This window comes from Myotis myotis, unplaced genomic scaffold, assembly GCF_014108235.1.
Source record: "Myotis myotis isolate mMyoMyo1 unplaced genomic scaffold, mMyoMyo1.p scaffold_m19_p_3, whole genome shotgun sequence".
Classification (NCBI taxonomy): domain Eukaryota; kingdom Metazoa; phylum Chordata; class Mammalia; order Chiroptera; family Vespertilionidae; genus Myotis; species Myotis myotis.
This window is the reverse complement of record NW_023416335.1, coordinates 176,096,008-176,120,436: the sequence shown is the minus strand read 5'-3', so window position 1 is coordinate 176,120,436 and position 24,429 is coordinate 176,096,008. Positions and strand designations below refer to the sequence as shown.

Here is a 24,429-nt window from a genome sequence, read left to right as displayed (position 1 = left end):
GTGGGTCGCGACCCTTTTGGGGGTCAAACAACCCTTTCACAGGGGTCGCCTAAGACCAGTAGAAAACACATATATAATTACATATTGTTTTTGTGATTAATCACTATGCTTTAATTATGTTCAATTTGTAACAATGAAAATACATCCCGCATATCAGATATTTACATTTCAATTCATAGCAGTAGCACAATTACAATTATGAAGTAGCAAAGAAAATAATTTTATGGTTGGGGGTCACCACAACATGAGGAACTGTATTAAAGAGTCGGGGCATTAGGAAGGTTGAGAACCACTGGATTAGAGAGACTGGGAGTGGTTCTTGATCTTGACTATAAATTGGAATCATCTGGGGAGTATCTAAATATACAGTGTCCAGAACCTACCCACAAGTGATTATCTTAACAAGTCTGGACTGAAAATGACTTAATTACATATACACATCCACACAGATTAATCTATATAACATTTTATGAGGACAAAAGTAAGTCAAAACAATATAAACTATAATTCTTTCAATTAATATCAAAACTAAGAAATACCAATATACTGGTTTTAAGGATCTATAGCTTTTTTTTTTTTAAATATATTTTTTAGATTAAGATATTACATATGTGTCCCTGTCCCCACATTACCCTCTACCCCCCCCCCCCCGCTCATGCCCTCACCCCCCCCCCCCCCCCGTTGTCCATGTCCATTGATTAGGCCTATATGCTTGCATATAAGTCCTTTGGTTGATCTTTCCCCCTTACCCCCACCCTCCCCTACCTTCCCTCCAAGTCCCGACAGTCCAATCAATGCCTCTCCATCTCTGGGTCAGTCCTTGTTCATCAGCTTATGTTCATTATATTCCACAAATGAGTGAGATCATGTGGTATTTATCCGCTCTCCAGTTCCATCCATGCTGTGGCAAATGGTAAGAGTTCCTTTTTCTTCTTCCTCTTCTTAAAGAATACCTTTCAGCATTTCAGATAATGCTGGTTTGGTGGTGATGAACTCCTTTAGCTTTTTCTTATCCGTGAAGCTCTTTATCTGACCTTCTATTCTGAATGATAGCTTTGCTGGATAAAGTAATCTTGGTTGCAGGTTCTTGCTATTCATCACTTTGAATATTTCTTGCCAGTCTCTTCTGGCCTGCATGGTTTCTGTTGAGAAATCAGCTGACAGTCGTATGGGTACTCCCTTGTAGGTAACTGACTGTCTTTCTCTTGCTGCTTTTAAGATTCTCTCTTTATCTTTTGCTCTTGGCATTTTAATTATGATGTGTCTTGGTGTGGTCCTCCTTGGATTCCTTTTGTTTGGGGTTCTCTGCGCTTCCTGGACTTGTAAGTCCATTTCTTTCACCAGGTAGGGGAAGTTTTCTGTCATTATTTCTTCAAAAAGGTTTTCAATATCTTGCCCTCTCTCTCCTTCTGGTACCCCTATAATTCTGATGTTGGTACGCTTGAAGTTGTCCCAGAGGTTCCTTACACTATCTTCATATTTTTGGAATCTCTTTTCTTTTTTCTTTTTTGGTTGGGTATTTTTTGTTTCTTTGTATTTCAAATCTTTGACTTGATTCTTGGGATCCTCTTGTCTACTGCTGGATCTCTGTAAATTATTCTTTATTTCAGTCAGTGTATGCTTAATTTCTAGTTGGTCCTTTTTCATGTCCTCCATGGTCTCACTATACTTATTGAGGGATTCATTAAATTTATCGGCGGTTTCCATAAAATTCTTGAAAAACCTTATAAACGTGGCCTTGAACTCTATATCCAGTCGTTTGCTTTCCTCCATTTCTGCCATTTGTGACCTGTTTCTTTGTCTCCGCATTTTGGCAGCTTCCCTGTGTTGATAGAGTGGCCCTGCGCGCCAGGTGTCCTGTAGGGCCCAGTAGCTCAGCCTCCCCAGTTACCTGGGGTGGACACTCTTGGTGCACTCTTGGTGCCTTGGTTGTTGTAGAATCACTGGGAGGAATTGACCTCCAGGCCAATTGGCTGTGAGAATCAGCTGTGTCTAAAGTGGGAGAACTTCTGTGCTGAAGACACCCTTCTGGGGCAAGACTTGCTTCAGTGGGGCTTTGGTGCTCATTGAGTCTGCTCCCTGAGTGTGTCCCTTATGGATCTGAGGAGTTGCAGTCTGGATGGTGACCCTCTGACTACTGGGTACAGTGGCTCCTGGATCTAAGGAGGTGCTAATTCAGCCTCTGCCTGAGACCACACAGCAGGAGCCACGAAGAGGCTCAGCTGTGAAGCAATGCAAGCCGCTGAGGGGCCTTGGGCCTTCTCTTGGAAGTTCCGGGTCTGCCTGGCTGGGCTGCAGTTAGGTACATTCACATGCAAAAGCCTCTGCCGCAGCCTGGGTGGGGCGGGGTCTCAGGGAGTCAAAGGGCGGAGAAAGCAGCTATGGCCGATTCTCCGCCCGGAGTCGCGCGTCTCAGTGTCCCGGTAACGGCTGCAAGCACCTCTGAGGGAAAGCCGCCCTCAAGTTCGCCCGCTGCCGGACAGACCAGCCTGTCCCCGTATGAGTCCTGGGTCCCCAGAGACTTCCCGGAACCAGAGTTCAGAGCCGTGGGGAGCTTGTGATTCCAAAAAGACAGCCGCGTCCTCAGGCGCCACCCCCTTTCCTCGCTCGCGTGAGCCGCCGTACCTCTGCACTTCACCTCCGCAGCGCCTCTGGCTCTCAGCGTGCTTTTCTTTCCTTCTAGTTGTAGAATTTACACTCAGCCAGCCTTCCTGTTGTTCTGGATGATGTTTGCTCAGTCCTTTGCGGTAATTTTCAATTGTTGTGTGAGGCGACAATTTCCCGGTGTTTACCTATGCCGCCATCTTAGTTTTTCTCCAGGATCTATAGCTTTTAAAACTAATTTCAAAAATGATTTATTAACACAAAATTTAGCATATTGTTTACTTCTTGGGACCTTGAAAGTAAAAAGGTCCTTTCTAAGCTGGGTGTTACAGACACAAATGTATAGTAATAACTGTTCTTTAAATTATATATATTTTATATACATTTCATATCATGGCACAGTTCACAATTTGAAAGCATTATTTGAAAGTTAATCAAAATTTTAGCTCATTAATAGTCCAGTGATCAAGGTGGCAGATTATCTACTGTGCTCTCCGCTGTTGTGAACCGTATTTTAAGAGGAATAATACTGAACCAATCCAGGGACTAAAATATGACAAATGAAAATAAATGTAACATACTTACTAATAAGCACACTGTTGCTTGATTGCAAAGATACATAGTCATGGTCATATCCAACTTGATTTTCTATGTCTAAGCTTGTAAATCTTAACAGGATAATTTTATTTTCTGGCACCATTATTTTCCAAATACATAAGCTGGATAGAGGAAAGTGGAGAACATTAATAAACCACAAAGTTGAGTGTGACAAATAAGGTCTATTATCTGGTCTTTGCCTCATAACTCATCAACAGTAACATTTTATAGGATATTAGAATATAAAAAGCAGTGGAAGTTCCTTATGGGAGAATGATTTGCTTATGCTTGAATTTCTGACATTGATCCAACAAACAGAAGAGTATTAATTAGAGAATGGGCAGAAACCACTTTTTAAATTTCACTTAGTTATAAAATGCTAGAATTATGAATTATAAATTGAAGAAACCTAAGAGTCATCTCTCTGTTCTAAACCTCATTAGAAATTCATAAGATTCACCTAGAAGTTGAATTATGAATTGTCAGCCGAAGTCACAGTCCCTGTGGTTGCAATGTCGTCTCTCAAACTGCCAGTGAGGTCGGCTGTGACCTTTTCCTAACATCTTTAGAAACATGTCTAAACATTTCGTAAGTAGTCTAACATAATTTAACACATAATCCTTTACATCTTTATTTTCCTACATTAATTCATATTATTATTATTATTCAGAAAAAGAAGCCTCAGTGGACCATAAATCCTCATTGGCTTCCATGTCTCAGGCTCATCTGAGTGCAAAGCAATCTTATCTGGAATCTCATATGTCAGAATGAACTTTTTTCTTAAAACTTGGTAGTCTTTATCAACAACTTTACACCATTTAATAGCCCCACTGCCCTCTAAGTGATAAATAAATGCTCAGGACTGTAGGAACTATCCAACTCTTTTATACCCAGTTTCCAAAAACCAAACACAATAATTCTTACTAAATATTTCCTCTTAACAAGAAAAAACTTGCTTTACTCTTTTTCTATTCAGGTCCATCATCCTGAACAGAGATGTAAAAATAGGCTGCCTAAAATGTTATTAAAATCACTTTTTAAGCACTTCAATTTAAAAAGCAATAAGCCAGCTAAAAATATTATAAAACTCACTTTTTAAGCACTTCAATTGAAAAAGCACCCCACATCTATCATTTTCCCTGATATTCATTACACTCCCTCTGAAGCAGATGGGAGAGAAATGACTCCCCCTCTCCAAATGGGAAAACTGGCATTTATATTAAGGGACTCATCACATCTCATATAACAGGAAATGCAGTTTAGGCTTTATGATTTCAAAGGTCAGTACTTTCTCCTCTTTTGATTAAATTATTTTCTGCCTCAAAATCTCTAACTCAGAGATGGAAAACAGATTTAAAATCATTTGCCAATCTTGATTTATTGTTAGTGGTTGCTATTAAAAAGAACTCTGAGGCCCTAGCTGGTTGCTCAATGGTTAGAGTGGACTGAAGGGTCAAGGATTTGATTCCAGTCAAGGGTAAGTACCCCATTTGAAGGCTCAGTTCTGGACACTGGTTCGGGGTTCCTATGAGAGGCAACCAATTGATGTGTCTCTCTCATATCGCTGTTTCTCTCTCTCTGTCTCTTCCACTCCCTTCCACTCTCTCTAAAAATCAATGGAAAATATATACCCTCTGGGGAGAATTAACAACAACAACAACAAAAAGGATTCTGATGTCTAGTCAAGCTAAGTGAGAGATGGGTACCAAAATTAATCATGGATTTATCCATTCAAATATCTACTGAGTGTTCATGATATGAGAGTCACAATTCTAGCCTCTAAGAAATGCAATGTCTACCATGGGCATGAAAAAAAAAAAGAGGAGACCACTTGAATTCTATTATCTGCCATTTCTGAGCCTAGCTACCACCTGCCAGAATAAAATTAGGCTTGGAAAGACTGTATAAACTCCCCACTTCTCATTATCTCTTTCTCCCTTACCATTAGCTAATTGACTCCATTTGGAATTTATAAAATCCTTGTACCATTCAATGCTGCTTAGCATGCTGAATAAGTCACCAGGCCTGCAACTTGGCTCCATATCTTATTACAATTCTAAAACACATGTCTTTTCACATTTGAACATTTTAAAATCAGAAAGATCTTACAATTCTGTTAGTCACAGATAGAAAGAATTTTTCCAGAAGGACTTGTATTAGCTTTGCCCAGTCACCTGGGGAAACTCTCAACTGATTACTACTTAATTTTTCTGCTTGGGATAGTTTGGACTACACTGGTGTAGAGGATTTTAGGCTGTAGACTTACACAAGTATTAGCTTGTAATTCAAATTATCAGGTAAGATTTTTATTCCTCCCTACATCCAGTGCCAAGATTGAGGCATGTAACTTTCCATGTGGGTGGGTTTATGCCTTGATTAGCCTAACACTGCAGGCCTTGGGTGTCCCAGCTTTACATGAGATTTCTCAGTCTTAGATGTTTTATTTGCTTTATTGGTGGTACATGAAATAACAATGAATTTTACAACCAGTTTGTTTTAAACTTGTTGAAATGTAACAAATTCATGCTAAAACTGAATTGTGATATTACTGAAAGTCTTATTCTCTCTAGTTGACTTCTTTTCTAAATATTTTTTTAACTGATTTCAGAGAGGAAGGGAAAGGGATACAGAGAGAAACATCAATGATGAGAGAGAATAATTGGCTGCCTCCTGCACGCCCCCTACTTGGGATCGAGCCCACAACCCAGGCATGCACCCCGACCAGGAATTGAACCATGATCTACTGGCTCATAGGTCCACATTCAACCACTTAGTCATGCTGGTTGGGCTCTAGTTGACTTCTTAGTTTAGTCCCTAAACTCTAATATCTTCTTAGCTATTAATCTCAACTTCATCCCCTAAATCTGAAGCAATTAAAACCTTATAATTACAAAAACAGCATTTGATGTAAATTCCTTCAACTTTCCTATAAATTACATCAAGATTTTTTGTTGCTTTCCCAGAAAAGAAATTGATTTTTCTTTCCAAAGCTAAATTTCCTTTATCTGTAGTGTTCTTATTAAACTTTCTTCACAAGTAGATGTATTTCTCTTGAGTTATCACTCTTACCCTCTCTTCTGCCCATAAGGACAGTTAAGCCTATACGTCCAGAAAATAAGCAAAAACAAAACTACGTTTCTCTTGGCCCAACTGCCCTATTACCAAAAGCCACTGTTCCATCTTCCTCTTCACTGCTTAGCTATCTTTCTCATCTCAAACAATGGCAGCTCCATCTTTTTCCTAGATCAAAAAGTCTCAAATCAATCATAAGGTTCTCTCTCTTAAAACCCAAATTTTCTACTTGTTAGCAAATCCTGTGGTTCTGTCACTTCTCACCACTTCTACTGTTACAATCCTGGTTAAAGCCAACATCTTCCTTACCTGGATTATTGCAGTAGTTGGTCCCTCAGCTCTTGGTCTTGCCTGTCTACAGTCTATTTTCAATACAACAGCCAAAGCAATCTTTTTAAAACATTTCAGATCATGCTCCTCCTCTGCTCAAAGTCCTCCAATGGCTCCATATCTTACAGTAAAACCCCTATAAGTTTGGCCACCACTAATCACAACCACTTCTCCCTCTCTCATTGAGCTCAAGCTCTCAGATCTTTCTGTGCCCTAAATATACCACAAGTTTTCCTGACTCACACATGCCATTCCTTTGGCCAAGAATGTCCCTTCCCAAAGATGATCATATAATTTCCTTCCTCATTTTATTCAAGTCTTTGTTCAAGTATCATCTTCGAGGCAGTCTTCCATGACCATCCTCTCTAATATTGCACAACCTATCACTTTATATACCAGTGGTTCTCAACCTTGGCTGCACATTAGAATCACCTGGGAATCTTTTTAAAATCCTGATTTCTGGGCCCCATCTTCTGGAAATTCTGTTTCTTTGTTACTAATGTTGTGGCCTCACCCCATAACAAAGAAACAGAATTTCTGGAGAATGAGGCCCAGAAATCAGGATTTTAAAAAGATTCCCAGGTGATACTAATGTGCAGCCAAGGTTGAGAACCACTGCTCTATACCCTTTCTTGCTTTATATAGTACTTACCGCCTTCTACTATTATATGTAACATTACTTGTATTATCCCCACTCTCCATCTTCCAACTTGCCCCATAAAGGAGAACATTTTTGTCTGTTTCATTCACTGCTATATTACTAGCACCTAAATTAGCCTGACACATCTTAAGGCCTTAAATTTTTTTTTGACCATTTGGTGAAGAAAAGATACCAAATCCTAAATAATCACTTAACCCATTATGAATATAGCTTCTGATAGACAATTTCTACTGAATCAGCTCCCAAATAAGCACTGTCATATCCAACAGCATTTAACCTGAACTTATTTAGACTTTTGCAATATCTGACACTACTACCAACCCCTTTTTTCTTGAAAGTCCTCCTTGTAAATATCTCTTCAGTTCTCTATTGCCTAAGTTGAATCTCAGGTTCTCTGTGTTTGAGGGTAAACTGGCTGTCATCTGCATGTCTCTTACCTAATATATAAATGCTTTTTCACATCTTACCCATAGCCATTCATGATCTGCTCAAATAAACACTTATAAAGGAAACTCATTATCTCCTCAGGCAGTCCATTAAGTCTCAAAAATCTCTCAAATTAGAAACTACTTAACATCGAATTGAAATCTGCCTCCTCCTAACATCTACCCTCTGCTCCTCCTAACATCTATTCTCAGCTCTGTAGTTAATCAGAAAAAGTCCAATTCTGCTTCTCCAGTAGCCTTTCACATAAATCAGATAGTTCCTTCCTCCTCTCAAGTCTTCTTTGGACCACAAATATTCCTAGTTCCTCCCAACATATCTACCAAGACACTGTTTTGAATTTCTTTCCATCTTGGGCATTGTCCTTCAGATAATTTCCAGCTTATCCATGTCCTTTTCTAAAGATGGCACCTACAGACCTCCTCCCTACTTCCCCTGCCTGGAACTCTAATACCAGGACTCTCATTTTTGTTCTGAATGCTATTCTTCTAAAACAGGGGTGGGGAATATCCATTTCAAGGGCCATTTATAAGATCCAAGAAATTATTTGGTCTGGCACTGCCAAGACATTAGGAGTGAGTTAATTGTTTGACCAAATATAGCAGACTAATTTTTAAGTTGATTATTTTGGATGGCCAACAAATGATGCTATACGTACCCAAATGGCCCTTGGCAGAAAAAAAGTTCCCCAACCCTGTTCTAAAAGAAGAATAAGCAACAATGGCGAAGGCTTTATTGGTATTATATTATTATTAGGTTTACTCACAGAACTTAGACTCTTAAGCCTTTTAAATATGGGCTGCAATAAGCCACTTCATTTTCATCCTGTACTCATAAAAATATTTACATACATTTTATTTCATTTTATAAATTAGAATCTCACCATCATTTTAGCTTTCCATTGCCTACAACATAAAGTCTAAATTTATTCACATGAAATTCAAGGTCCTCTATGAGTAAGGCCTTAGCATTCTTTTTATCTTCATTTCCCACTGCTAACCCAGTTCCTAGTTACATTAACATTGACCTCCAGCAGCACTGGGATACACATTATTCAAACAACTGACAATCTTCACCTCTCTGACATTGCTTATACACAATTTCCTTTGTCTAGAATGGTTTGTAGAAATCTCTTAGATATTAGGGCTACAAAAGACTTCATGAACTATAAAATCATAACTATCCTTTAATGCAGCCGTGGGCAAACTACGGCCTGCGGGCTGGATCCGGCCCGTTTGAAATGAATAAAACTAAAAAAAAAAAAAGACCGTACCCTTTTATGTAATGATGTTTACTTTGAATTTATATAAGTTCACACAAACACTCCATCCATGCTTTTGTTCCGGCCCTCCAGTCCAGTTTAAGAACCCATTGTGGCCCTCGAGTCAAAAAGTTTGCCCACCCCTGCTTTAATGCCTAGTTTCAATACCAACCCCTTCACTAAAGCATCCCTACCCCAACCCCTCCCAACCACAGTACACACACCTCACAAAACCCTGCAATGAGAATTAGTCTCTCCATTTTCCATAGTATCAACACACCTGGGATTATAAAGCTTATTTTGTCTTGTTTTATAGTATAGTTATTTTTGTCTAGTTCTCTACTCCTACCAGATTATAAACTCTTAGAACTATCATCTATCTTTGAATACTTTTCAATGATAAATACAATTTTTAAAAAATGGATGTAGAACACTCAAGGAGATGAGGTACTAGCAAAACTAATTTTTTGACCTTAAAGATATCATTAGCCATATAGAAGATGGGGTATGTAGAAAAAATTTCAAAGACATCGAAGCTTATAGATCATGAATTAGTTTCCATCTTCGAGGCAACACTTAACAAAATATTATCATTATTACAGAAATAAGTGAAACAGATTACCCACTAAATTCCCATAACAATATCACTACCAGATGCTGGCTAAAGAAGCTGGCTAAAGAATCTGGCTAGAGAACCTGGCTAGGCTGTATTCCCTGAGGTCTGCAATCTTCCAAAACATAGGAAAAAAGTTGATTATTTACTTCAGCTATGGACAATATTTCAAGACATATGGTAGAGTCAGCTTGAAACTATACAATTTATAATGTTTAATTTATATTTATAGGAATTGGTATGTTTTTAGGTTCTGTGACCAAGACATTGTATTTGCAGACTTCATTAGTAAAATTTCTAAGTGATACATTCTTTTCTTTTTTTAAAATAATAGTCTTATTAATTAATCATCTGACATACTTCTATAATACTTTTCCTCCTATATTATTTTTATTCAGGTATAATTTTCTAAACTTTTAAAAATATTTTTATTGATGTCAGAGAGGGAGGGAGAGAGAGATAGAAACATCAATGATGAAAGAGGATCATTGATCTGCTGCTTCCTGCATGCCCCACACTGGGGATTGAGCTCTTAACCTGATGCTCAACCACTGAGCCACATGGGTGAGGCATTAAGGCATAATTTTAACATATAACATGATATTAGTTTGGGGTATACAATAATAATTCAATATTTATATATATTGCAAAACAATAACTTTAATAAATATCCATCATCACACATATTTAAAAATTTTTTCCTTATAATGAGTATTTTAAGATCTACTCTCTTTGCAACTTTTAAACATGCAATACAGTATTATTAACTATAGTTAACAATGTTTACATTACATCCCCATGACATATTTATAATTGGAAGTTCATACCTTTTGACCCCCTTCACTCATTTTGCTCACCCTCCTACCCACACCTCTGGTGACCACCAATCTGTTTTCTGTATCTATAAGCTTAGTTTTTTTATTTTATTTCCATATATAAGTGAGATCATATAGTATTTATATCTCTTTCTTACTTATTTCATTCAGCATAATGTCTCCAAGATCTATGTTGTCACAAATGTCAAGATTTCATTCTTTTTATGATTGAATAGTATTTATAATGTTCTTTATTTGAGTTCTTCAGATTTAACATTTATGCAGTTTTCTCAAATCATGTATCACACTGAAGTTCTCAAATTTATAGTAGATGAAACTAAGATGGTGTTTTCTCATTTCTAACTAGGTTGTCCTAGATTACAATGAAACACCTTTGTTTAAAGATGCTAAAGTGAAAGTATACAAATTTTAGCAAGTCACTCAGACATTTCAGATGACAGTGTCACATTTTGTTAGAAGCCAGAAGAAATAGGCAACCAGGGGGTCAGACAAAAGATGGTCATAAGGAAGTGTTATTTAAATAAAGTACACGTCACATGCCGATATTCATTTGACTCTGGAATTAATGGTTATCGCCCGATTTCATTGCTATTTTACAGTGTTGTTATCATTAACCTTTGTTCAAGGTTTGTTAAGCTTTTTAATCTTCACATCCAGGTGATAAAAATTGAACAGGAGTGCCGCCAGGAGAGAATTTCCCCCTGCAGTGATGGCAACAGAACACTTTTACTCTGAAGACCAAACGACAGTGAGCTGAGAGCCCCTTTGGTTTGAGGTAGAGCTGGTGCTCAGCTGGCCCAAAGGCAGCAGTGCGTTCCAAATCGTCATCCAAGTGGCTGATCTTGGACTATAAGGAGGGAGGGATGGAAAGAGCAGGACCCAGTTCTGCTGCTCTGGGTCCTGGCCTTTAAAAACTATTGGTTCAGGTGGGGTGGGAACTGGGTGGAGGGGGACAATGAAGGAGAAAAGGGGACATTTGTAACACTCTCAAAAATAAAGTTTTTTTTAAAGGAAAAAATAGTAGCGTCACATGAAATTCTAAATTTTTTTAGTAGCCACATTAAAAAAATAAAACTAAACTGGCGAAATTAATTTTAACAATATTAGTATATTTTATTGAACACAATATATCACTTCAATGTATAATCAATAAGACAAATTATTAATAAGAAAAAAATTGGTTCTTGAGCTGGTTTGGCTCAGTGGATAGAGCGCTGGCCTGCAGACTTAAGGGTTCTCGGCTTGATTCCAGTCAAGGGCATGTACCTTGGTTGCAAGCTGGATTCCTGGCCCTGGTTGGTGTGCATGCAGGAGGCAACCAATTGAAATGTCTCTCCCCCTCCCTTTTACTCTCCGTGAAAATCAATGGAAAATATCCTCAGGTGAGGATTAACAACAACAAAAAATTTTTTCTTATACTAAATGACCTGTCCTGTAAATTGTGTTTTCTCATGCCTTTTTATTCTGCAGTGGCCGCTCCTGTGCCATTTTCTTGTAAAGATGCTGCCCCTTTGCATGGAAAACCTTCAGGCCTCTCAGTACTCAGCCCCTAGGCTCCTCCTCAGTGATCTGACCACTCTCTGGGCTGACCTACAACCCATCTTTTATTGCAACTGTCCTTTTGCTTCTTTGTCTCCCCAAATAGCTGGAAAGTTCCTGGAGGACAGGTTTAGCATCTCCACACCCATATTTGTTTTCCTAATCTAGATTTTAGTGCCATAGAACAAAGGTAACTGCAAAGCTTCCATATTTTCCCACTGTCTCCAGGTAAAATGAACAAGGCTGAATGAGAGAAATGGGAGAGGAGGGATTTAATTCAGTATTTTTAAGTAATCCAGAGGGGAAAGAAGTCAAATGGATAAAGAATCTTCTGAATCCTTTCTTGTATTTTTAAATCTCAGAAATACAAAAAGATATAAATTTTGTTAAAATCTACATGAACATAAATTTGAAGAACCAGCTGATGTTTAAGTTAAATGGACAGATATAAGTGCTCATGAATTCAGAGACAAAAGTTTATACGCATTGAATTACAAATTGAAAACCAGTCATAATTTTGCTTTGGTTTAAAGCTTAGTCCAGATTATATCTGCAATATATCAAAATACCCTTGAAATAATTAAGTACAATACATTTTTGACTTGCAATAAATAAAGGAAAATTCACAGAAATTACACCCACCTGTAATCATGTTCTGAGTGATAAAATCCATCAACTCAGACACATTGGCGGAAATACCAACTGATGTCCTTCTGTAGTTATTTCTTAAAGGAGCCCGACCTCTAGCACAACCAGCTCCCCAAGGAGTTATCCCAGCAAGAATCCAGATCCCATTGTCTCTTCTACAAACAAGTGGACCTCCGGAGTCCCCCCTTGTATAGTAGAGAAAGAGAAAACTTGAAAATTCACTAGTTAAAAATGTTTTATCAAGTCCACAAATATCAGCACTCATCTCAGAGAAGTAGAAGCAAATAGATGCCCAATGGTCATTATCTATCAATATTTTTTGTCCATCTTTTTGTGTTTTTTTTTTACCATTAGTTTCAAGGTACTATAGTTTGGCACAGATGTAACCTGCTTCTACCCATTGCCTACAATCCTATAAAGCTAACATAATATCTCTCTCCCTCCTCCTTTTTTGGCCACAAACATATACATACCAAAATCAATGGAAGGATGAGTTTACAGATACATGCTTCTGCAATCGCTTGCCACCTGAAATTGCTGGAAAAGATTAGGTCATACCCCAAGACTATAGCACCAGTGAATGGAACCCCCAAGGTTATGCAATGATTCAAGGCTTTGAAAACAGGGACTAATTTTGTCCCAAGTACTATATGTCAAACACTTTTGGTTCTGAGGATAAGAAACTCACAATTTCAGGATCCTATCTTTAATAATCCTTCGGAATAATATGCTGCTTTGAGAACATGCGCCAATTTTGTGTCAGGTTAAGCCACCTAAAACTTAAAACGCATGTCTTCAACAAACTGGTCTCCCTTTCTCCTGTGTATCTTGTAAAGATTGTTCTCCTCTGTGAAATTGTTATCTTTGGGAGGTCACTCATTCACAACATCTTTTACCCAACAGTTACTATAAGTAATGCTTTCTTTGGCCAACCTTTGTGCAAACACTGCATTCTGCACTAAACGTTTAAAAAATTTAACAAAAGGTGGAATGAAACAAAGTTCACATCTGAACTTAATTGGTTTGCCAAAGTGGTCATCAGGTTGCTTTAACTAGGCTGGACATGTTCAAACTACCTCCTCTGCCTCTCGCTCCCCACCCCACCGTGAAAAAAAGAGGTGGTGGTGGGGGTGGGGGGTAAGATTGGGCACAGGTCAAGAAAGAATTCTCTCAGCCCAGGTCGAGTAAACTTTTTCAGTAGAAGCCAGGTGGAAAGATGAAGGAAAAGGGATTTTGAAGCAGTATCTCCCAAAAGCAGCTCATGGGGAAGCAGAATTCACTATCACCATGTATTATAGAATAATCTGCTTGTTTATGCTTTGTACCTGACAGGAAAACCAACACAAAACATGGTCCTTCCCAGGGGAGGAACGTTCATACCCTTGAGCAGAGTGCTACACATTCTGTCATCCATGATAGGAAGGTCCAGTTCTTGCAGGGAATTTAAATATTCCGATGCTGTGGGGAAGGGACTGGTAAGTTAGTCAACAACTGTCCGCGCTTAAACAAATAGTAATAAGCCTTCAAGTTTAAAACTATTTCAAATAGACATTTAACCAAATTGTAAAAGCTCTTATTTTTTGTTTTTTAGGGGTGAATTATATTCTTTCCTAAAATCATTATGTTATAAAGGACCCTTTTTAAAAAAATCCAGCATATTTTTAAGGTAACATAGGCAGTGGTGATTTCTTTGAATATATGCTTGAATGTTTCCCCAAGAGGAAAACATCAGTCAATAAAGCAATATTTTGTAAAGTTCTTTATTTTTTCTTTAAAAGTCATAATATTAAATATAATGAAGCTTAACTATTGTTACTATTTCCCAATTATCCCTTTCCTATAGTCTTCTTCATCTGTTATAGTTACCTTGGGTTTTATCTGACACACTGACCACAGTGGCAGCAAGGTTTACATAGAGCCTCAAGTATAGACTTTTATACAGTGAAGAGAGCCACAGATCTTCACTGGGTCAGAACTCAGGGGAAAGGAAAACACAGGAAATAATGAATTACTCATGGCCAGCAAAATTCTTCCTTCTACTGGGCATGCAAAGGGGCCTGGAAGAAACATTATTTTATTTTTTGATGCCTCTCACTCTCTGAAATCTTGCCTCATCTACTGGTCATGCAAAGAATCCTTTCTTCAATCTTATCATCTCCATGGGGAAGACAGATTGGCTGGACAGCAATTCCTGAAAACCAACAGTAACAACAACAACAACAACAACAACAAAATCATGAGGTTCACAGATAAATGATGCTGAATATATTTGGAAAATGACATTGGCTGATTTCATTTCTTCTACAATTTATTCCTAAATGCTATATTGACATATATTTTAAATGTTTTCCTCTTGTAAAAAATTATTTCATATAGAAATTTAGAAAAATGCAGGAAAAGTAAAACAAGAAAAAACATAATTCATTGTTCTACATACCACAATGAACTCCCCCCTCCCCCAAAGCTACTAACATTTTAAGGTGTACCCTTGTTCTTAAAGAATAGTTTTTTTCTCAATAGTAAATTGAGCACTACTGTATGGTAAGCACTCTTCTAGGCCTCAGTGAATAAACTGAAAAAAATCCCTGCCTTGGCATAATGTGTGTGTGTGTGTGTGTGTGTGTGTGTGTGTGTGTGTGTGTGTGTGTGTATGAGTTGGGGGTAGGGGAAAGCAGGGGAAAGAAGATAAGTCTGGAGATTAAAGAGGATGGCATGGGAGGTATACTTTTAAATAGGGCAGCCATGACAAGTCTCATTGAGCCTGTGACATTTGAACAAAGTCTTAAGAAGCTGGGGGAAAGCCCCGTGCAGTTAGCTTGGTGGAAAGCATTTGAAGAAGAAGAAACAGAATGGAAAATCCCCTGTAGTGGAATAATGTCATATTGTTTGAGGAACAGTAGGGAGGCCAGGGTGCCTGGGGCAGATTAAACAAAAGAATGTTCAGTGAAAAACAAAAAAGAGGTTAGATGTTGGGCTAGGAGGAGGGAGATGTCAGATAATAAGGATATTGATTTCCATCTGAGTATAATGGAGAACCACTGAAGTGTTTTGAATAGAGAGGCATAACCTGACTTACATTTCAAAAAGTATTATTCTGGCTGCTGGATTAATAATAAACGTTAATGGTGCAAAAGAGGAAGCTGATAATTTAAGAGTCGATTGAAAATAACCCAAGCAAGAAAGACTGTAGCCTGAAACAGGATGTAAGAGTGTAGAAGGTAAGGCAGAAGCAATAGGATTTTCCTGATGGATTCGATGTAGAGTACGAGAGAAAGGAGAATGAGTACAAAGTTTTTAGCTTAAACAACTGGCAGGGTAGAGCTGTCATTAATTGGGATGAAAGGCTATGGGTAGAGCAGATTTAGGATGTAGGGGATAATTAGGATTTTTATTTAAACATATTAAGTTTGAGATGCCTATTAATCATCCAGGCAGATAACTATTAGGTAATTGACTGTATGACCCCTATTAATCCAAGTAGCATTTCTGTAATAAAAGGAACCTGTACTAGATAGATAATATTGCAGTAATCTTCCAGCAGATAGTGTTTAAAGCCTAGATCTGGAATAGATCACTAGGCCTTGATCCTGGATGAGATCACTAAGGGAAAAGTGTGTAAAGGGGTAGGAGAAAAACCAAGGGACTCCTGGAATTCAAGTGAAGAAAATGTTTCCAGGAGAGTGTGCACAACTTTGTCAAAGCTCCTATCAAGTAAGCTGAAGACTGAGATTTACCTTTGAATTTAGCAAGGTCATTGGTGACTGTGACAAGACAAATTTGATAGAGTGGTGCGATTGAAAGTCTGATTGACTTGGATGTCTAATAGACATCTCAAACCTAATACATGCAATTATGAGAACTGAGGAAAGGAAATTGAAATACCTAACATAATTGGATCTTCATAGAGTGTTTCTATAATGAGGAGCAAAAAAAAATCAATAATTTTTTAATATACAGATCTAGTTTGAGTTATTCTCTCTCAGTATTTTGATGATCTTGTACTATGGTCTTCTGACTTTCATTACTGCTGTTGAAAAATTAGCTGTTGGTCTAATTGTCATTCCTTGTTGGTAATATAGGTTTTCTTCTCAATGCTTTTGAGATCCACTCTTTGTTTTTAGCATGTTATAGTTCAACATAACATATCCTATATAATAAAAGGCTAATATGCAAATTGACTGAACAGCAGAATGACTGGTCGCTATGACACACACTGGTCACCAAGAGGCAGATGCTCAATGTAGGAGCTGCCCCCTGGTGGTTAGTGCACTCCCACAGGGGACCTGCTGCTCAGCCAGAAGCCGAGCTCACAGCTGGCGAGAGCAGCTGCAGTGGCAGGAGCCTCTCCTGCCTCTGCAGCAGTTGGACATTCCCCAGAGGCTTCTGGACAGCAAGAAGGCACATGCTGGGCTGAGGGACCCCCTGAGTGCACGGATTTCTTGCACCAGACTTCTAGTCTATATATAATTTTTAATATCATAGTTTGGAATTATTGAATTCTTAAATCTGGAGATTTGTGCCTCATCAGTTATGTTTATTCCTTAGCACTTTTTTCTTAAATTATAGCTTTTCTGTCCCATTACCTATATTTTTTTCTAAAGCTCAAACTGGATGTTTACTAAATGCTTTTATTTATTATTATTATTTTTTAAAAAATATATTTTATTGATTTTCTTTTTAACAGAGTGGAAGGGAGAGGGATAGAGAGTTAGAAACATCGATGAGAGAGAAACATCGATCAGCTGCCTCCTGCACATCCCCCACTGGGGTTGTGCCTGCAACCAAGGTACATGCCCTTGACTGGAATCGAACCCAGGACCCCTGAGTCTGCAAGCTGATGCTCTATCCACTGAGCCAAACCGGTTAGGGCACTAAATGCTTTTAATATATCTCCTTTGTCTCTTACTTTGTCACTTTTCAATAATTATTTCAGATTTTCTAGTTCCCTGTATCTGATCTAATCTGCTAACTAATTCAGCTGTGTTTCCAATTCCATTTATATTTTTATACTTTTATACCTTAGTGTTTTATTGGCTCTTTTAAAAATTTTCCTCCTAAGTTAATAGTTTCCTGTTCTTTAGTCATTTTGGATAGACCTTCATATACATAAACTTAAGTAAAACATACTTTATATTATGTACCTTATTTTAACATCTATAATCGTAGAAAGAATAATTAGTTATTATTTCTGACTCTCTCTTTGGTGGCAACTTTCTCTGTATGCTTTTGATTTAATTGTGTGTTCATATTCATTAAAACTTTATGGGAGGATAGTAAAGCTGAGATTTAAAGTTTTTCTCTTCAGAAAGGATTGACTTTTGCTTCTGCCAGAAGCCCTGATTACTCACCTGTAACAACTTTAGAGTCTTGGCTTAGAGTTTTGAATCACAGATAATGTAAATTTCAGCATGACCCCGAATGAGGGTTTGCTTACAATTACAGATTCTTCGAGAACCCTCCATCCAGTAAGCTTCCTTATTTTCTCACTTCGTGTGCTGTATTTCCCTCTCTTTCCCCCTACTTCCAAAGCATTACCTTTCAGGAAGTTCCAGGTACACAAAGGCTCCAATCAGACTTTCCCATCCCTGATCCTTAACTCCAATGCAGGCTCCTTACATGGCCAATTAAAGCTCTAGGTTCTAAAAAATCAATTACATGCTTCAAGCACAGTTGCTTATTTCAGTGCCTGGCTAACTACTCTAGATCTGTGCTCTTTCATTGTTTTTGTCACTAAACACTTTCCTTTCTTGCATTAAAAAAAAACACATTTCTTATACTTTATTCAGATTGTTTAACCTGTGCTGAGAGTATGTCAGATATCTATTTCACAATAATGACAGAAAGGAGATGATTTTGATAAAATTTTCAATTGTCCCAACCTCCATGGCTAGAGCTGAGTATAGGTAGATGGTAAACAGTATAGCCCAGGTAAGACACTGGAGTACTTAAAATGCTACTTAAGTTAAGCATAGAATGTGTGGCTAGGACTTATGGCCTATACCAGTGATAGCGAACCTTTTGAGCTCGGCGTGTCAGCATTTTGAAAAACCCTAACTTAACTCTGGTGCCGTGTCACATATAGAAATTTTTTGATATTTGCAACCATAGTAAAACAAAGACATATTTTTGATATTTATTTTATATATTTAAATGCCATTTAACAAAGAGAAATCAACCAAAAAAATGAGTTCGCGTGTCACCTCTGACACGCGTGTCGTAGGTTCACCATCACTGGCCCATTCAGTGCTTTCTGTACATTAAACAAAATTATTTTAAAAAGAAACAAAATGTAGCAATTCTAATATTACCAGATATATAAATAGATATTAAAGTTAACTGGTACAGAATAATGAAAACAGTTTTCTCCATTACATTTTTTTATATTCTAACTCTCTTTATCAAACTTGACTTTGTGTTTTAGATGCAGCGGTGCAATATCAGAATTCATATATCCAAGTCTGTTGTAGTCAGGATGGATAATAATTTTTGAGACAGGAATATTCTGTTCTTGCTTATCCTTCTGAAAGAAGTTACACTCTCCAGCAATCATAATCAGACTCTTAATTAGCTCCCTAAAAACAAAGAAAAATATTTCAATAAGCAGTTGTTTCCCCCAGAAAAGACTCTTGGTTTCATGCAATTAAATGAAAATTGAGTAATGTACCTATAAGTATTACTAAGTCTTAAAAGATATACCTTTATTAGTGACTAGAGGCCCAGTGCATGAAATTCGTGTGTGTGGGGGGGTGTCCCCCCAGACCAGCCTGTACCCTCTCCAATCCGGGATCCCTCTCACAATCCTGGACTGCTGGCTCCTACTTGCTCACCTGCCTGCCTGCCTGATTGCCCCTAACTGCCCCCCCTGCTGGCCAGGTCGCCCCCAACTGCCCCCTCCCTGCCAGCCTGGTCACTCCTAACTGCCTCCTCTGCCAGTCTGGTCGCCCCCATGGCCCTCCCACTGGCCTGGTTGCCCCACGCAGCCTGCTTGTTCAGTTGTTTGGTTGTCCCTCACTAATCCCCCTGCTGGCCTGGTCTTTGGCAGCCATCTTGTGAGGGTGTGAGGGTTAATTTGCATATTACCTCTTTATTATATAGGATTACAAATTGACATAAGACTTTATCAATTATAGGGATCTATAAAAAGTCATGGTTTTTAGTCATAATGTTTACATTCTGTGAAGGTCTTTCTCCTACCTCAACTGTCTTTCTGTGTAAAGTATTTAAGTGTGGCAACTTTTCTTCTTTTGTACATAAACCAGTCTACACATGCACTTTCATTTTTTAACAAAGTATAAAAGTTGTTCCTAGAACTACCATTTTTCCCTCTTATTAGTACTTGCTTTTAATCTAGACAAGTATCTGTTATTTCCCTCCTACTGCCTAAAACTCAGATTATTCAAATTTTTGAGCACCCACTTAATATTTGACATCAATACTTTATTAAAATAGGTAATTATTTTTTCCCACCACCAATCCACAAATTATAGATGATGTCTGGGATCTCCAGGATTTCTGGTTATAAGATAGGAAGCATGGGAAATCTTGGACAGACACAGTTTCTGAGGATCAGGAAGGCCAATAGGGGTAGACCAAGTAGAAAAATTAAGAAAGGAATTGAAATTTGACCTTGAAAGGTATTTAGATCATCAAATCTCCAAGTTCTATCTATCATCATTAATCAAAGTTTAACAAATGTTGAAAACTCATAACTTACTCTGTGAGGCTAGCCAGGCAGTGTGCTGCTGCAACCACCAGATCATCTTGAATCAAGCTTCCTCCACAGAAATGGTGCTCATCTAATTTCAGGGAGACCTGCCCAAGACAATAGTTATGGATACAACTAACATACATCTCCCCATAGGTGTCGACTCCAGAAATATTTGAAATCAACTCATCTAATATAACATCCTTAGATACTGATATAAGTTGAGCAGTAAGCTATTACCTATGAAGTAAAATTTTTGGCATAGAGGTCGAGTGGGATCAAGACAGAAATTACTTGTTAACCTGGAGTTGTGATATTTGAAACAAAAGAAATAAGTTACCATTTTCTCATTAAGAAAGCAGTGCCTTTGTTATACTGACCTGGCATGGATGTCTACCAGCTGTTGAATTTCTCTAACTAGTAACTTCAGAGAAAAACTCAGATTCCAAGGCAGTTTCTGTACTTTTCAGATCAGCTGCTTGAATCCCACACTTCAGTCCTGTGAGGGAGAGCATATGTGTGCACACAGAACACCTTATGTAAAAGCTCACTCTATCAAGATTTCACATTCAGATTTTCCTGGCTTGGCACAGATGTTCTGACATCACTCAGCTGCATGCTGTCCCTGTTCTTTTCTCAAAATATTCTCGAGACCACCCCCCACTCAGGTTGTGTTGACAAGAACTTGCCTCAGGCATCCCTTGCCCCTTTGCAGCCTGAACTGCCTTAACAAGAAAACACCTGGGGCAGGATGCACCAGCTCTTCCTGTGGTGACTGATTCTGGGGGAGGGTGAGCACTACATAATTTAGGTTCTATAATGATCCTGGAGAACAACATATTCCTCCCCGGAAGACAGATATTTGGCTACTAGAGGCTGGGTGTCCGAAATTCACGCGCAGGAAGGGTCCCTAGGCCTGGCCAGCGATCAGGGCTGATTAGGGCCTTCTGGCTGCTGGCCAGTGCCTTTCTTCGTTCCGCGTCGCCCCCTGGTGGTCAGCGCACATCATAGTAAGTGGTGGAATTCCCAGTTGAACTCCAGGTGGAACTCCCGAGGGGACAATTTGCATGTTAGCCTTCTATTAGATGGGATAAGTAACTTCCACTTGGCTCTTTTTCTTTGGAGGAGGCTGCTTAGCACGAGCAGGGTTAGCAGATGTGCCTACAAACTTGAACTCCAGAATCCAGTAATTTCAAGAGGAAACTGGGCCCAGGCGCTTCTTTGGGAACATCTGGGCCTGCACTGTCCCCCTCCCCTTCGCCTCTTCCAGCCTGAGGATTATGCAGACTCCTGCCCCAGCATCTGCACCCTGGGCGCCCAGGGCCCACTCACCTGGATTTGAGGGGAGGCCCACAGCGAGAAACGGCAGCACCCCAAGCTCAGCCAATGCCGGCATGGTGCCCATGCGGTGACTTCGTCTGTCTTCCTCTGTTCATGTGTCTTAGGCTGAGAAAACCAAGGGAGGAAGTTGGTCTGTGCCCCGCAGGTCCTTGCACTCCTGGAGGCGCCTGCCTGCCTATAGAGCTCTTCACTCTCGCCCACGCCCACAGGATGATGGGCAGCACCTGCCAGGCTGCCAGACCTCCCAGCATGACCTCCTCTGGTTATCCCGATGCTGCAGCCCTCTGGCGGTCTCGGGTTTCACACGCCCAGCCAGTGGCCCCTGGAGACAGGCGCTAAGTGTCCACAAGGCTGGGACGCTCAAATGTGTGCACAAGTCCCTAAGGGACAGGTGTGTGATCAAGGTGAATTCACGCAGGTGAATTCTGTCCCACGCTGGGCAAGGAAGTTGGTCACCCATACAAGACACAGGATAGCCGACTTCTGAGAGAAGGAAGACCCAGGAAGGCCTAATGAGTACTTTATGGTACTGCTCCTGCTTCTAAGTAGCTTGTTAAAGGCATTGACACTCAAGTTTTCAAATAGTGTAGACATAAAAGATCAGATTTATGTCATTACGTTTCTGGATGGCAATCAACTTCAGTGGAATGGACCAGAACTATATGACCCATCATTTAAGATTGTTAAAATAAATTCATTGCTAAGACTATCATGTCAGCATTTTTCCCATAAATATTATTTTGTAACAATTTAGCTTGAGATTGGGAGAGGAATAGAGCCAGAATTTGAAATGGACTTATATCTTATCAAAAAATTAGGGCAAGGCTAAGTGGACATTCTATATAAATCAACTAACTTGGCTCAGTTGTCTCAATTCTGTGTAAAAGAGAGATAAAAGCTCCTTGAGGTGGGATGGTAAACAAATCCAGGGTGGTAAGCAGGCTGTAGACAGATGAACAGAAAACCAGAATATAGTCAGGTGGAAGGGATGCAGGTATAGGACTAGGCAGGTGACAATCAGCTGGGACAATGACCCCTGTAACTGCAGAAGGTGAATGGGCAGCTTTTGGTGAAGAGCTTACAAACTTGGAGCACACTTGTCAACCTTCTTGTCTCATGACCCCGAAAAGTGTTCCTGTGATTTTTGTGTCTTATTACATTGAACTACCTAGAGCTGCCCTGTCCAATAGGGTGAACACTAGCCACGTGTGGTTATTTAACTTGAAATGAACTAAAATTAAATTTAAAATTTTAGCTAAATTTCAAGGGCTTACTAGTCATCTATGGCTAGTGGCTATCATGTTGGATAGCAGAGAACATTGCCATCCTTGCTGATGGTTCTATTGGGCTGCACTATTTTTGAGAGTAGCACCATTTTATTTCAAGTGTCACTTTAAATAAGGATGCCTTGGATGACAGTTTCACCTGGGTCTCCAGCTTGGGTGTCTGGGGGACACAGGGGTTTGGTGAGGTAAGCAGCTCTTTTGTAACAATAAAGCACTGCACCTCCAGACTTGAGCACTGGCCAGGAAATTTCCAGAGATGGTGGCAGCCTGACCAGTGGCCCTCGTCATCTTCATCCCAGAGGTTTGCTTTCACTGTGGTTTTCTCACAAAGATTACCGTAACCATCCCTGGCCTCAAGGTCACAATAAAAGCTCAGACTTTTCAAATGGACCCAACTCCTCTTGTTCTTCTTGGCAAAAGGGAGTCCGATTAAAACTACTACAATATGGGAGAAGAAAAAAAATGTGCTGTGCCAATCTACAGTGTTGAAGTTCATGGCTAAGGTTCTCATGAGGCCCGCAGACCTGCCCCCCACACTCTGCTGCATGCAGTGCACACAGCTTTGCAGGATCTTCAGTAGTTTGTTTCCACCCAGAAATCCCCATGGGGTTGGATACAATCTCATTTCCTGCTACAGCACAGCTCCCTTTTCTTCCAAAATTCTAAACTCACAGCCTCAAGTGAGACCTTGTTCTTCTATATAAAGTTTTGGTCTCTTACAGGCCTAACAAAATAAAGGTTTTTCCATGAAATAGGGAAAGGTCCATTCAATATAAGTTGCATAATACTCAATAGTCAAGTTGTTAGACTTAGGTTTAAATGTATAAGATGATGGTTTAAGTATAAGTTGAGATTATGGAGATGTTCAAGTGCCCAAATGGAAGTATTCTCTTATTTAGAAAATAAACGTTAGAAAAGGAAGGACATCAGGGAAGGGAAGAGTGGATTACACTACCTACCCTTGTTTGGACTTGTGATGTATGGGAAATTTGCCTTTAATTTGAACATATCTTCATTAGGGTGGAATAATAATGATTCGCTGTTGGAAGACTTCCAAGATTCTTGATGGAAGCCCCAACTCTAAGGAGTGTTGTAAAATTAGGAGCATTAGGTGACTGACCCATGAGCAATGAGCAAACTATGGACAAATAACATATTATGTAAAAAATAAAATTTTCCACCCCAGCTAAACCACTGATCTAAACTCTAGAATCCTCCAAAGTCCCACAAGACCTAAGATTCAGCACTAAGGGGATTATTGATGACCTTAAAAAACAGCAATTTCATTTGAATATTAGTTGCAGGGACAGATACTACTATGATGCAGAGGGAATTTGAACGATGAAGTAGAAAGAATGGGTGAAAAAAATTCATTCAAATAGTTTGTCTGTGAATGACAGAAAGATATGTAGTAGCAGCAATAGATGAAGAGAAATAAAGGCTTCGCCCCCACCCCCCAAATGATTTTGATGGTGGTTACCTGTATATGTGT

The 24,429-nt window shown here is 39.1% G+C and overlaps 1 protein-coding gene across 1 annotated transcript in view; it reads right to left on the bottom strand.

Moving 5' to 3' along the window:
• OVCH1 (ovochymase 1) overlaps positions 1 to 21,706 on the bottom strand; it is a 44,090-nt gene extending 22,384 nt beyond the window's left edge. The window contains 10 exon segments of the mRNA XM_036299018.1: positions 3,186 to 3,323; positions 7,256 to 7,370; positions 12,600 to 12,800; positions 13,158 to 13,170; positions 13,936 to 14,063; positions 14,701 to 14,796; positions 18,996 to 19,177; positions 20,320 to 20,417; positions 20,691 to 20,809; positions 21,643 to 21,706. Coding sequence (XP_036154911.1) covers positions 3,186 to 3,323; positions 7,256 to 7,370; positions 12,600 to 12,800; positions 13,158 to 13,170; positions 13,936 to 14,063; positions 14,701 to 14,796; positions 18,996 to 19,177; positions 20,320 to 20,417; positions 20,691 to 20,809; positions 21,643 to 21,706 — 1,154 coding nt within the window.
• Between the last annotated feature and the right edge of the window lie 2,723 nt (positions 21,707 to 24,429).